The sequence below is a fragment of the Dermacentor albipictus genome, chromosome 10 (assembly GCF_038994185.2).
Source record: "Dermacentor albipictus isolate Rhodes 1998 colony chromosome 10, USDA_Dalb.pri_finalv2, whole genome shotgun sequence".
Classification (NCBI taxonomy): Eukaryota; Metazoa; Arthropoda; class Arachnida; order Ixodida; family Ixodidae; genus Dermacentor; species Dermacentor albipictus.
The window spans coordinates 68,966,953-68,979,039 of NC_091830.1; the positions used below are offsets into that span (position 1 = coordinate 68,966,953).

The 12,087-nt window shown below is 45.5% G+C and overlaps 1 protein-coding gene across 3 annotated transcripts in view; it reads left to right on the forward strand.

Annotated features, from left to right (window-relative positions):
* Positions 1-2,584: 2,584 nt before the first annotated feature.
* su(f) (cleavage stimulation factor subunit su(f)) overlaps positions 2,585-12,087 on the forward strand; it is a 91,768-nt gene continuing 82,265 nt past the window's right edge. For all 3 annotated transcript variants that reach the window (XM_065428850.1, XM_065428866.1, XM_065428858.1), the window contains exons 1-2: positions 2,585-2,723; positions 3,144-3,239. In XM_065428850.1, coding sequence (XP_065284922.1) covers positions 2,682-2,723; positions 3,144-3,239 — 138 coding nt within the window. In that variant the 5' untranslated portion in view covers positions 2,585-2,681. The remainder of the gene's footprint in view (positions 2,724-3,143; positions 3,240-12,087) is intronic.

Here is a 12,087-nt window from a genome sequence, read left to right on the forward strand (position 1 = left end):
ATCGGTTGTGTACGTCTGTTTTCAGCTTAGGAGGTATCGGCCGTCGCGATTCATTGTGATGGTGTTAAGCCTCGGCTAACGATCGTTTCGGTGGACATAGGTAGTGTGGCACAGTCGGACCCAGAGCTTCGACTTCAAGATGGCGTGTGCCCGCAGCACACGCCATCACTTTCTGACACGCCAAATTTCTGACATGCCCTACTGCTTCCAAATCGCAGTGTACTGTTGCTCTCCTTCACTTCACTCCTCGCTTCCCCCTGCGGTTCGAATTAACGAGCTTTTACTGTATTAGAATGTGAAGGCGTCGACCCAGCGGTCGATTTAGGCACCACTGGCCTCCTTGAAGCCCTTGGGTTCAGCGAGAGCAGTGGAAAAGTAAACATGGTCCGCAGTAGGCATTAGCAGAGTACTTGGTGGAATAAAAGTAGGGAAACGACAAAAAAAAAAAAAAAAACGGAGACGTACAAAAGCTCAGTTCGAAATAGGGGATCAGAAAATTTGGGTTTGGTAGTTCATAGTGTTTTTCTTTCTTTTTTTATTGTTTAACCTATCTAGGACATTAGGCAGTATAATAGCAAGAGCTTGGTGGAGCAACCCACCCCCCCGTTCCAAAGGGGACGCTCATAACATCCATCCACCCAGCTATCCGCAAACGCAAAGCCTTCACTCCGGCGTGCCCCAACGCTAACACCCGCAAAGCTCTTTAGGGCCCCAAACTATTGGATCCGCTATTATTAAAATGTGTAATATAGTCCAGGTGATCATTCACACGCGGACGTTAAAAAGGAAATTTCCAGGCGAATAAAAATGGGTTTTAGAGCACATGAGGGGGCCCTCAACCCATGGAAGGCAACTTGCACATATATTCTTGAAAGAAAAAAATGGCTGTGGCTTAGGTAAGGTTAAGCCCAGGATGCGAAGCATACTAGCCTTTATTTTAGTTGTTGAACCACTGTTTAGCCTGGTGAACTGCTGTTGCTTGGCTATATTTGGTTCGGCTAGACGAAGAAACAACTCATGCATTACTTCTTCGCCTTCAAGAGTGGAACGCGACAGCGTTCCCGTCGACCCGCCAAGGGGTGTAAGACAATGGGCTACAGGGCAGCGACTACGCGCCCCGCATTGGACGCGGTGAGCGTCGAGCAAAGCAGCGTTCGGCGCGGCAACGAAATGTGCGCCTGAGCAAGAGACGCACGCCTTAGAAACAGCGCGTTTCTAAGGCAACACCGCATTCACTAGAGGCGCTTTTGTACCGCTTTGAAGCGTTGTACTCGTGGCTCAGTGGTAGCGTCTCCGTCCCACACTCCGGAGACCCTGGTTCGATTCCCACCCAGCCCGTCTTGCAAGAGTTGAGCCAAAGCCACTTCTCCTCTGTCGTGACGTCACGGTGTCACGTGATTTCATGGTCACCGCCGCGCCTGAGGAGCTGGGTTGAGCCCTCGTAATATGCTTCGCATAAAAAAAAAGTATCCGCTCATTATGCCGCAAACTCATCAAGGACATCATCATCATCATCATCTTCTGACCTAGCTATGAGGACAAAACAAAGTGAAACAGCGGTGTGGATTCGGGAGCCAACGTTGGAGTTGCACAGGTCATTTTAAAGCAGGTAACCAGCAGTGATCTATAAGAGTTACTGAATCATATATTAACAGAAGAGAGTAGAGAGGGGCAGATGATTCGGCGTGGTGATGTCAGGTTCGAAAATGTGCAACGTAATATCTGCATTGTGAAATTACTACTGAATGTTGATGGCGCCGACTCGCGCAAAAAAAAAAAACGCACCACGGTAAGAAGTAAACATCTAGAGCTGCGAGAACGCCGTTGATGCCGCGGAAATGCTCACGAACATGCGTATACGGCAATGATGGCGCTTCAGATAGCGCAGTCAAGATGCGCCTCTGACGCATGTTGCTGTAAAACATGGTGGCCGCAAGCTTTCACTGCAGCTCTCGCACTTTAGTCGTCCACTAAAGATTCACAACTTCTGCTGCTGATCACGAGGTACTGGGTTCGATTCATGGCCGTGGCAGCCTTATCCCCGTGGGTGTCAGAGTGCAGAAATTCAGATAGAGATAACACCAAAGAACCGTCGCGGTCAAAATTTATCCGGTGCCTTCTACTACGGCGTTCCTCATAGCCAGATTGTTGCTTTGGGACGTTACAAATCAATCAATCGCAATTCATATTTACAAGCGTGTCACGCGTATTGGCACACGTGTCAATTGCTGAAATTTGGGCGAGTTTGTGAGACTGCAAACATAGAGAAATTTCTTTTCTCTATGCTGCAAACTTGAAGCACAAACACACACGCACACATAGACACACATACACACACACACACACACACACACACACACACTAGAAGAGAGGAAAGGAACACCAGACAGGACAAGTGCTTCCTTCCGCAGAGTCACTAGAGCCATATCTCCACTCAAAAATGGCGCTCAAACACAGCAATAAAAGTAAGCATCTTAAAGCAAATATCTCGCAGAAAAAATAGCTGCGGGGTTTCTAAACAGAGACCTTAACAAAATTTGTCAATATGCTTAAATTAGTGCTTCCTTTAAAGGAGGCGATGCTTTGCGTCGTCGCAACCGACTGCAGCGACACCGGTGACGATTAATCGAAACGCCAGTTTTTGTTGGGATGTGAAGTGAGGCCGATCGTGCTGGGCCAAGATGTTCTCTGGTTCGAAGCGCGAAGGCTTGGCTCAAATGGAGGTAATGCATCGGCCGCTTTTCTCTGAATAATTGTGTGTGGTTAAAGTTCTTGTAAATGGCAACGTGGAGGTAACGAAAGACAATTAGTGGCAGGTTCCTTTGACCCGGCACCGCTAAGCCTAAAGTGGACGAGTTGTCATTTACTACCCGGTCGCAATAATTTCAGTGAACAGTGACATCTTGGCAGCTCAGTGTCTGCTGCCGCGTGTTCCCCGTTCGGAAACGTTGCGAACCATAAATCGCGAAAGAAACGGGTGTCGATAAGTATTCGTTATTCGTCATCAGTTGCTGATGTAGCTGCGAAGTAGGTTACGCTGAAAGTGGCCGTCTCGTATCTGACCGTTCGTCGCATTGTCGCGGTTGGCCGCAGCAACTGCTCCGAGCGCAGCGGATTAACCTTTCTTTGGTTGTGTCGTGCAGGGGTACATTCCGGACAGGGTGAAAAACGCCGAGAAGCGTCTCGAACAAAATGTCTACGACGTGGAAGCCTGGAGCATTCTGCTTAGGGACGCACAGGTGAGAGTCACCGCTTTTGTTGCGCTTCCGGGCTAGCCAGATACGTGTATACACGTGTCACATCTCACGCTCGTTCTGTGCGTGAGATCTCGCCAAGTGTGGATAAGAGCGTGATATGTTTAGTGCGACCACCGAGCTTGCTTACGAAGCCCACTTTTTAACACTCGTGCATCGATAACGACGTGTTGAAAATGCGCCCACAAGTAGAAAATACGTTCTGCTTGATGTCTACCGCTTCGCGCTAGTAGAGTTTACGGAAACAAAAGTCGGTCAGCTTTGTTGGATATAGAAGAGTGCCTCGTTGTATTCAACGATTGCAGAAGTGATCTAGCAGATTGTTTTTTTATCCCCCCTTAAATGTCTTGTGATTAGTTGTAGCATGGCTGCCTGCATGGTTGATTTGTGGGGACTGTTCTCGCTGCAGGTTCACGCGCATTCTGGTAGACATGATTGCGTTGACAGTGCACACCCATTTTCAACACTCAGTTTCGCCTAGACGCAAAATGTAGAGGTGGTGTGGTTTTCTTTCAAAAATTAACCGTGAAGTATGTTCAGTGACGTTCTGGTATTAGCCTCGCTCCACTGAAAAAAAAAAAAAATTCCGTTCCGCTGCCCCGGCACGAAAATAAAATGATACGGAACGGTTCATAAGAGTTTTTGTTTGCATCCAAACAATAAAAACATAGTTTCCTCAATAAGGGAATTAGGAATCCTGAGATCATGCTTGATGCCTTGAGTCAAGACACGGAGCATGATCTCAGAAGCAGGATGTCAGCAAGTGTACTTGTCTTAAATGAACTTTTAACAGTAAAACTTTGGTAGCAAAGGGTTGTACCCATAGAAAACGAAATGAGCTCTTCAGCGTGCAAACCCTGGGTTTTTCTGCCATGCCGATCTGCTAGTACGTCGAGCGGCAGGCTTAGATTAGTGGAGCACTCTCTCTGCCTGAGATACGATCTAATGCTGACTTTCCCCGTGAACTGAAAATCGATAAAAGATATTTCGGCTTCACTCTGAAAGAAAGCAATAAATAGTGTTTCGGTTACGTTGTTGCTCTGGTCAAAAATATCTTTTTTTTTTGTTTTTGTTCCATTTCGACACACTGGTTTAAAAGGCAGCAAAAATGCATTGAAGGTCCACTTGATCACACCAGCGCGGTTCGTCTGCTTGTAGACAGTGCAGATAAACTGAGCAAACATTTTCGTTGTGCTTGTGAATATGCAAGAGCCTGTGAAATATAGTAGGCTCGTTTCTTGTGTTCGGTATTCAGCATGATAGGGCTAGAGCAGGTAGTACACACATTGACGTATTGCTTCGGTGTCTTGTTATCAGGGCAGGACACTGGTTTTGCCATTGTGGAGAAGGAGACGGGAGGCTAACTACAGAAAATCTGATTGGCTATCCCGTACTGGGGAAATGGAAAAGGGATTAAAAAAAAAAGTCCGTGGCACAATCGGCGTCAAACAATGACGCCTAGTCACAGTGTCTTGTAATCTTCTCTCTTTTGAGTAACATGCACAGTCTTTAAAGGTGCTCGTGCTGTCTATCTGCAGTTGGTGACATCTCAAGAATTTCAGCATGAATTCTGCACACGAAAGTATACTAGATTTGCTGTTGGTGCTTCCAGCTTCCAAAACCTAGCAAATAGAAAGAAAGCAACAGTAAGTGTGAAAATAATATTGAAAGGACCGAATGTGCTGGAACTAGCTAAAATTTATTATGGAAGCAAGACAAATATGCCCTAACATAACTGCCTGCTGGAGAAAAATGCTGGCCTAACTCACTACTTTGTTAGTCCTAAAACCTAAACCTGAAGAGGTGTTGACATATTCAAAAGTAGTTTGTACCCATTGTGATGTAATGGAAGTGAGCCAACGTTATTGCCTGGTGTATGTACTGCTGCCGCCTCAAAGGGCAGCTCCGATGATTTTTCAATGTCCACTGATCTTCATAAAATTTTCTATATATGTTCTCCTTTACAGTCTGATTTTCTGTGCCAAACAATATGGCTCTATGTCATTTAGTTTGCCTGAAAATGAATTTTAAGAATTGCATTCCTGACTCACGACTTTTTACTGGCCACCCTGTGCTTGTGATGTCAGAGACTACACTGTTGATGAAATCGTCGCTGAAAGCACCGCTATCTAGTTTGGAAAATTTGTGAAAGCTCCCTGTGTTGTCAGGGAACATCATCAGCTTCGCTTGTTTGAAATTACCGCCACATGGACTGTGTGTTTAGCACGCATTCTCCATGTTTACATTGTGGTAGTGTAGGTAGGATCTGATTTCATCGACTTACCGTGACATCACACGAAGTAGCTACCCGTTTCGGTTTCAGTATATCTTTTATTGGTTATTTAAGATTTTCCATGAATTTCTAAGCAAACTGAACCACCGTAGCAGTGACAGTACTGTCAATTGCATTTGAAAATGACAATATCCTAATACGGTTAAACAAATGCCAGAGTTGCCCTTTAAGCTGTGACTGACATTTGGCCGACACAATTCTACATGGCATCTGCTCTGTAAAGCGTCAAGACCAACCTTAAAGACTTAGTTCTCAAATGTGACTTGGAAGTCATTTCTGAAGGGTGATGGAAAATGCGGTCTGACTTTCCAATCAGTAATCAGTTGGCTCTCTCCTTTGTTGCATAATCTCTAATGCTTCAGGAAAGAGTGAATACACTTTTAATTATTTATGGCAAGTGCAACAGCTGTTTAGGAAACTGTACACGGTTTATCTAGACTACTTTATAGTAGTACCGAGTGTGGCATCACCTGTTAAGTTGGCTCAGTGGCAAATGGCTGCTGAAAACAAGTGTTGGAGCTGTGATAGTGTCATTGAGAGTATAGCTGTTTTCAAAACAAGGCTTTTGTACTTGGATGTAGGTGCGGCCTAAAGTATACCGACTGGAATTTTTATTCCATTTTTTTTTTAAAGTTTTATGTGAAAGGCCTCGAAACCCTACAAGAAATCCTGGCAAGCCTGAGATCATTCTAAGTAATTTACTATCATAGATTTTCTAGAAATGTTGTCGGTTTCGTTTTACAGAAGACGTATGTGTTGGGTAGGTGTTGGTATGTTGTTGACAATGTGAAGCTTCCGTCGGCTACGAAATAATCACCCTCGTGTACTTCATTAGCTCTTTCAGAGTTTAACATAGAGACATAAGTGAGGCACTTTTACCTTGTGCAACAGTTGGTAACGTATCCAGCGCTGCGGCTATGATGCTGTGCAGCGTAGCAAAAGGTCGCAGGTGCGATTCCCGGCCACAGCGGGCACATTTCAGTAGTTGCAGTCTGCAGAAACACCTGTGTGCTTAGCATTAGGTGCACATTAGAGAGGTCACAATTTGAGGAAAGCTTCCACTGTGTCATCTCTTATAGCCTGTGTTGCTTTGGAATGAGAACAACCTTGTTACGCTACCATAGATGTTCTACTTGCATTTTTAATGTTGAAAGCAAGGGGTTCCAGAAGTACGTCTGGCAGCAATAACTGTTGGCTGCAGCTAAGATCTGAGCAGGTGGCAGGCAAGAATTCATACAAAAGGTCCGTTGTATGAAGTGCCTCACGAGCCATGTAACCAGTGGAAGCAACGTGTTACACGACCAAGACTTTCGAAGTGCTTCAAATACGTGAAGTGTGTGCCATTTTTGTGGATCTAGCAACTCTCTCGAGTTACTCTTATTAAAGTTTTTGTCCGAAATTGTATCTGAGTGCTCCTAGACCAAACTGCAGGACAGCAACATTGCGTGCCTGGAGCTGCAGTCATAGCTAACCTCATTTACCGCAAGGGTTGTGGGATTATGCTTCATTTTCATACGTGGTCAGCAATGCTGCAGATCCTGTGAAAGTAGTGCAGTCATACAATTTCTGCTCGACGCATTTTGCACGGAAGCTCTTAATCTGTGATGCTTTCTATGGAATAGCTGTTTCGCATACTACAGCTGCAGTTTGTTGATGTACAGTCGAACCCGGCTATATCGAACTCGCAAAAAAACGCCTATCAGTTCGATACAGAGCATAATTCGATATAAGCCTGCTAAATAATTGGATGTCATAAATGCACATACCATTTATAAAATCACTTTATTGATGAAACTAGCTTCGTTTCGCACGAAACAGTCCTGCATTTTCTTCTGCTTGGGCAATTTCGCTGCATGCGAGGCACGCACTTCCCCACATTGTCTAAGGAGTCGGAGCAGCTGAGGCCGCAACATTCCGCTTTCGCACAGAAGCACCGGACTAGTGCGAGCGCACTTCGGAGGATGTGGGCCAAAGACGGTCGTTGCTTTCCTCGTTGTGCCCATTTTCAGTTGTGCTCGGCACGATGTCGGCAATGTAGTCTTCGTTTCCGGGCTCTACCGTGGTCGCGACACCATCATTTGCGCTCACTAACTCGCGCACTGTTGATTCGTCAACAGCTTCCGGAAATTCTGACAGCTGGCTCCAAACCTCGGCAACAACGACAACGGCTTCGTCGCATTAATCAGAATTTACAGTCATCACCGAGCACGCGGAAGTCGGTACGGCTGAAGCTATTTTGGATGAACCACTCGTACACGGCCGTGCATACGCGTCGGGCGCCACGGGCACTATGGGCACCGGGTCGCGAGTTAGGCCGCTTTAGCCCTAATTTCCCCCTTCAAGATCGTGCCGAGAGTGCACCTCGGAATCTTGTACGTTGCAGAGACATCCGACTTGTCACCGCATTCGACCCGGTTTATGATTTCGAGCTTCACGACGAAAGGCGAATTCTGACGCTTCATCACGGCAACACTGCGGGAGAAGGCGCACACAATGAATCAGATAAGCAGCGAGACAACTCGCACTTTCGCCAACTTGCATGACGAGGGCACAAGAGCCTCTGATTGGCTGTCTGGGCAAGCGCTGCAGGCGGGCGGGCCAGGATCATTTTTTGTAGGGAGGTGTCGGCGGCTCCGAGGTAGCGCGGTCACGTAGGGGGAGCGGTTGGATGGAGCCGCGCCGCCGGGTTTTCCCTTACCGCGAGGGAAAGCCAACTTCCGGGGGCACTTTCCGCCGCTTGACGTTCGATATATCGGGAGTCGCTATTAGTTTTGTTCGATGTATGCATAATTTTTGCTATATATACTCATTGTAACTATACCGTGTCCATAAATTGTTTGATATAAGGAATAATTCGATGTAAACGGGTTCGATATAGTCGGGTTCGACTGTACAAGTTTTGTCCAACCATGCATTATTTGTGCACCTTTGTGTTTCGAGCATGCGCCGTACTATGCCTCGGTTGCAAGTGCAAGAGGTGCGCTGTGGCTGCTTTTCGCAGAAGTGTGTCATTCCAGTTGCCAGGTGGGAAATTGGTTTGGATCTGTGATGCCTTCCATGTAATGAACACGTAATTTTCTTGTGACGTAAATGTCTGAAACTTGAATCTTACATCGAATTACACGGCACATTCTTGTGTTTCTTTCTTGTGCCACACTGTTTTGAATGCAAAATAATGCTTAGTTCACATTAGGGCATTCGGCATCTACAACGACTGAAACCCTCTGCCACAGAAATGTCGCATCGTTTTGTGTTGCTTGCCCACTCCACCCTGCTGTCAGAGCTTCTCAATATATACCACAGGGAAAAACATAAGAGTGGGCAATACTTTACTACCAGCGCCATCTACGAGTATGCGCCAAAATAAACACTGCATGAGGTATCCTCGATGTTCCCGTATACCCCATGATTCCTGTGCTTGCGTCGAGTTCCCATGCATCTTTCGCATGGGAACTCGACCCATGCATCCCACGCAGTCATGAAGGTAAGCCCCAAGGAAGAAGCAGTAATTCTGGGCCTCCTGGAAAGCACATTTTTGACTATGCATCAAGAGCAGAAAAGGCATTTGCCATTTTTCAGCGGTGATGATGGATCTGGCCTACTATACAAGACTTCTGACTTGTGTTCTGATTGGTCTATGGTGAGGGATTCTGGCAGCAGTGATGGCCATTTCGGCGATTCTGTGCTGCTCAAGAGGCCGGATGCCCCAGTGTGAATGTGCCTTCAGAGAAGTCTCTTATTGCTGGCTGTGTAGGTAATGGCATATAGCGGTGAAATTGCCATGGCCCTGAGTGGCCGTTAAGCAGCACATGAAACAGCAGCAGTTCGACAGCTGTGTGAGAAGCTAATGGCGAGTAGTCAAAAACATCTAATCAACCGCAGAATTGTACCACAGTGACATCGATGACTGCATCGTGGCATTTATACTTCTTGGCTTCGTTTGCTTGTTTGATCTTGCATAATGCTGGCGACAGCACAGACTGCAAGTTCTTGCTACAACTATGGACATTATCTAAGGGCTGAAATAATTGAAGAAACAGGATTTGTGGTGTACTCAAGTTCACAGTGATGCAGCCTGCAGCTGTTAGCATTGTAGAATTGAAAATGCGATCTTACAAAACGTTTAGAATAGGCATATTTTCCAGCTGAAGCTAACACTCTTGTTTAAGTCCGAAACCATAATTATTTTGTTTCTGGTATCCACAGATATGTCTCTGCAGATAAATGATATATAGTTTAGTTTATACTTTTTCCTTTGCGCCGTGGTATGGAATCTTGCTAACCTTCCGAATTGAAAGGGACACAGAAAACAGATTTATGCTCAAGTGCTTGCCCAAGTTTGAACGCTGTGCCAGCACTTCACAGGCTTTTAGGCCCATTTAACCACATTATTATTTATATAAATGCATGTTGGAGAAGGGCCTGTTCTCCCTCCCACACTCCCGGCAATGTGTAGTTACTGTTTTTTGAGAAAGAGTTAAGTCTTGTTACCTACTACACTACATGGTACTGGAGTGACAGATGGCTTCAGCTTGGCTTGGCCATGTCAAACTGGCCTGGTTAGCCAGCGTCAACAGAGCTGTAGGTAGGCGTGGAAACACTTGAGCCCGACTGCTTGTGAAGCCAAAGTTGCTGCTTGCACATAGGCAAGTGGTTTTTCATCCTCCTTTAACACACAAGGGCACCTCCTTGGTTACTTTCACAAAGCAGAAGTTGTTACAAAGAGCGAAAAACGCATTTAAGTGTAGTTACCTGCGCATGTAAACCAACTTAAGTTACTTGTCAGCGCATGCAGGAAGGCGACATTGATACGGCATGTACAGATTCAGAATTCAGGCTGCGTGTACTACATTGACGTACTATGTAGTCCTAAGGCTTTTGGTTACAGTGTTTCAAACAGACTGATTTTATACGAGCTGTACTGCACCATCGCTTCTGCACGGCACGTTGGCAGTAGAATAACCTTCGGACAGAAGGGGTACTATGGTAAGAGGCAGATTGTGTTTGTATCATGTCAAAAACCTTTAGTGCTTGAAATCGGAAGGCAGGGAGCTGAAGATAAAATGGTTCTACTATGGGAGTGTCCCTAGTGATGCAAAACTGAAGGTAAATTGACTATCAGTAGCGTCGAAAAGACTGTCGATAGTGTTGCTATTGATAGTATTATGTTTTGGTATATAACTACCAATGGTATAACAAAAATCTGTTGACACTGTGCTACTTTTGATAATACTTAGATTTCTTTTAACGATGCCATTGATAGTTTTGGGATACGTGACTAGTGATATTAGCAAACTTTTGCTGCTATAACTGACCACCAATGTTAAAAGCAGAGAATCGTCGTGAAGTTCGTGTTACAGTATCTATATGCGGCACGAGTGATCTTACATTATCAATAGTGAATTATCTATAGTGCGCAATCAGTGGTACTGTTTATAGCTTTGCACTTTCGATGGTTTGCTATTGATTCAACTGTCGATAATATTCATGGTACTGTGGATAGTTTTGCATCACTAGTGCCCCCCCCCCCCCCCCCCCCATAGAGTTCCCTAGCAAACACCCGTAACGGCATTGTCGTCGGTGTTGCCTTGAACACAAGCACATAGAAAAAACGTTCTCCTGTCATCATGGAGTCAGTAGGGCCACTTTGCATTGGTCTATTCACTTTCTGGCATAGTGGCATGGCACCATCTAGAGTTCCAATTATGTGTCCGTGGATTTTTCCAAGAACTCCTTGAAACGGCTGGTGCCATAATTAATTGGTTTCTCCTTTTTTTTTTCATTTTGAAATCATCATGCTACAGGTGTTCGCTTAAGTACGCTTGTAAAAATGGAACATGATTGCAGTTAATTTCATTGACGTCGTTTGAGTGCAAAGGTATCTACCGACCATGACTGCCAATCAAGGCACTTTTTTGGTCATGTCTCTGCTGTGTTTTGGGGCGTTATCATGTTAGGGTTCATTTCCTTCAATTCTATTCATATATCACTCTTCCGAGTGAGCGGTTGAGGCTGACGACAACGAAGTCTTGGCATCAAGTCAGCCCTTGACAGAGGGCAAAAAAGACTGCAAATAAGAAAAACATTGTGGTATAAAGCCTCTGGAACATGGCACAATGGTGTGTGGCAGCGACCTATACGTTTTGTCTGCTACCTCCATTGTTGAAACTCACATAACTGCCCTGTAATACAGAATTATTTGCGGATGATACATAAAACTGGATTTGCACGACGGATGTGATTGCGGACGAATCAGTCACTAACATGTGACGGGAATCGGATCACTTTGCAGCTGGCATTCACATTACAGAGGATGATGGCGTAGATGGATCAGCCCTCCCATGGGAAACAACAAATGCAAATGCGGCCGGGCTGAAAATCGAAGCGGTGATTTGGCTTTCCGCCGTTTGGCGCTTCGTGTGGACTGAGGGATCGTTGGGGGTAATGGGTGACATATGATAACGTGACACACAATCTGCAAGCTCACATTGCTATTTGCTCCGTCGTGTGAGTAGAGCTTAAAGATTCGTGAAGAAACAT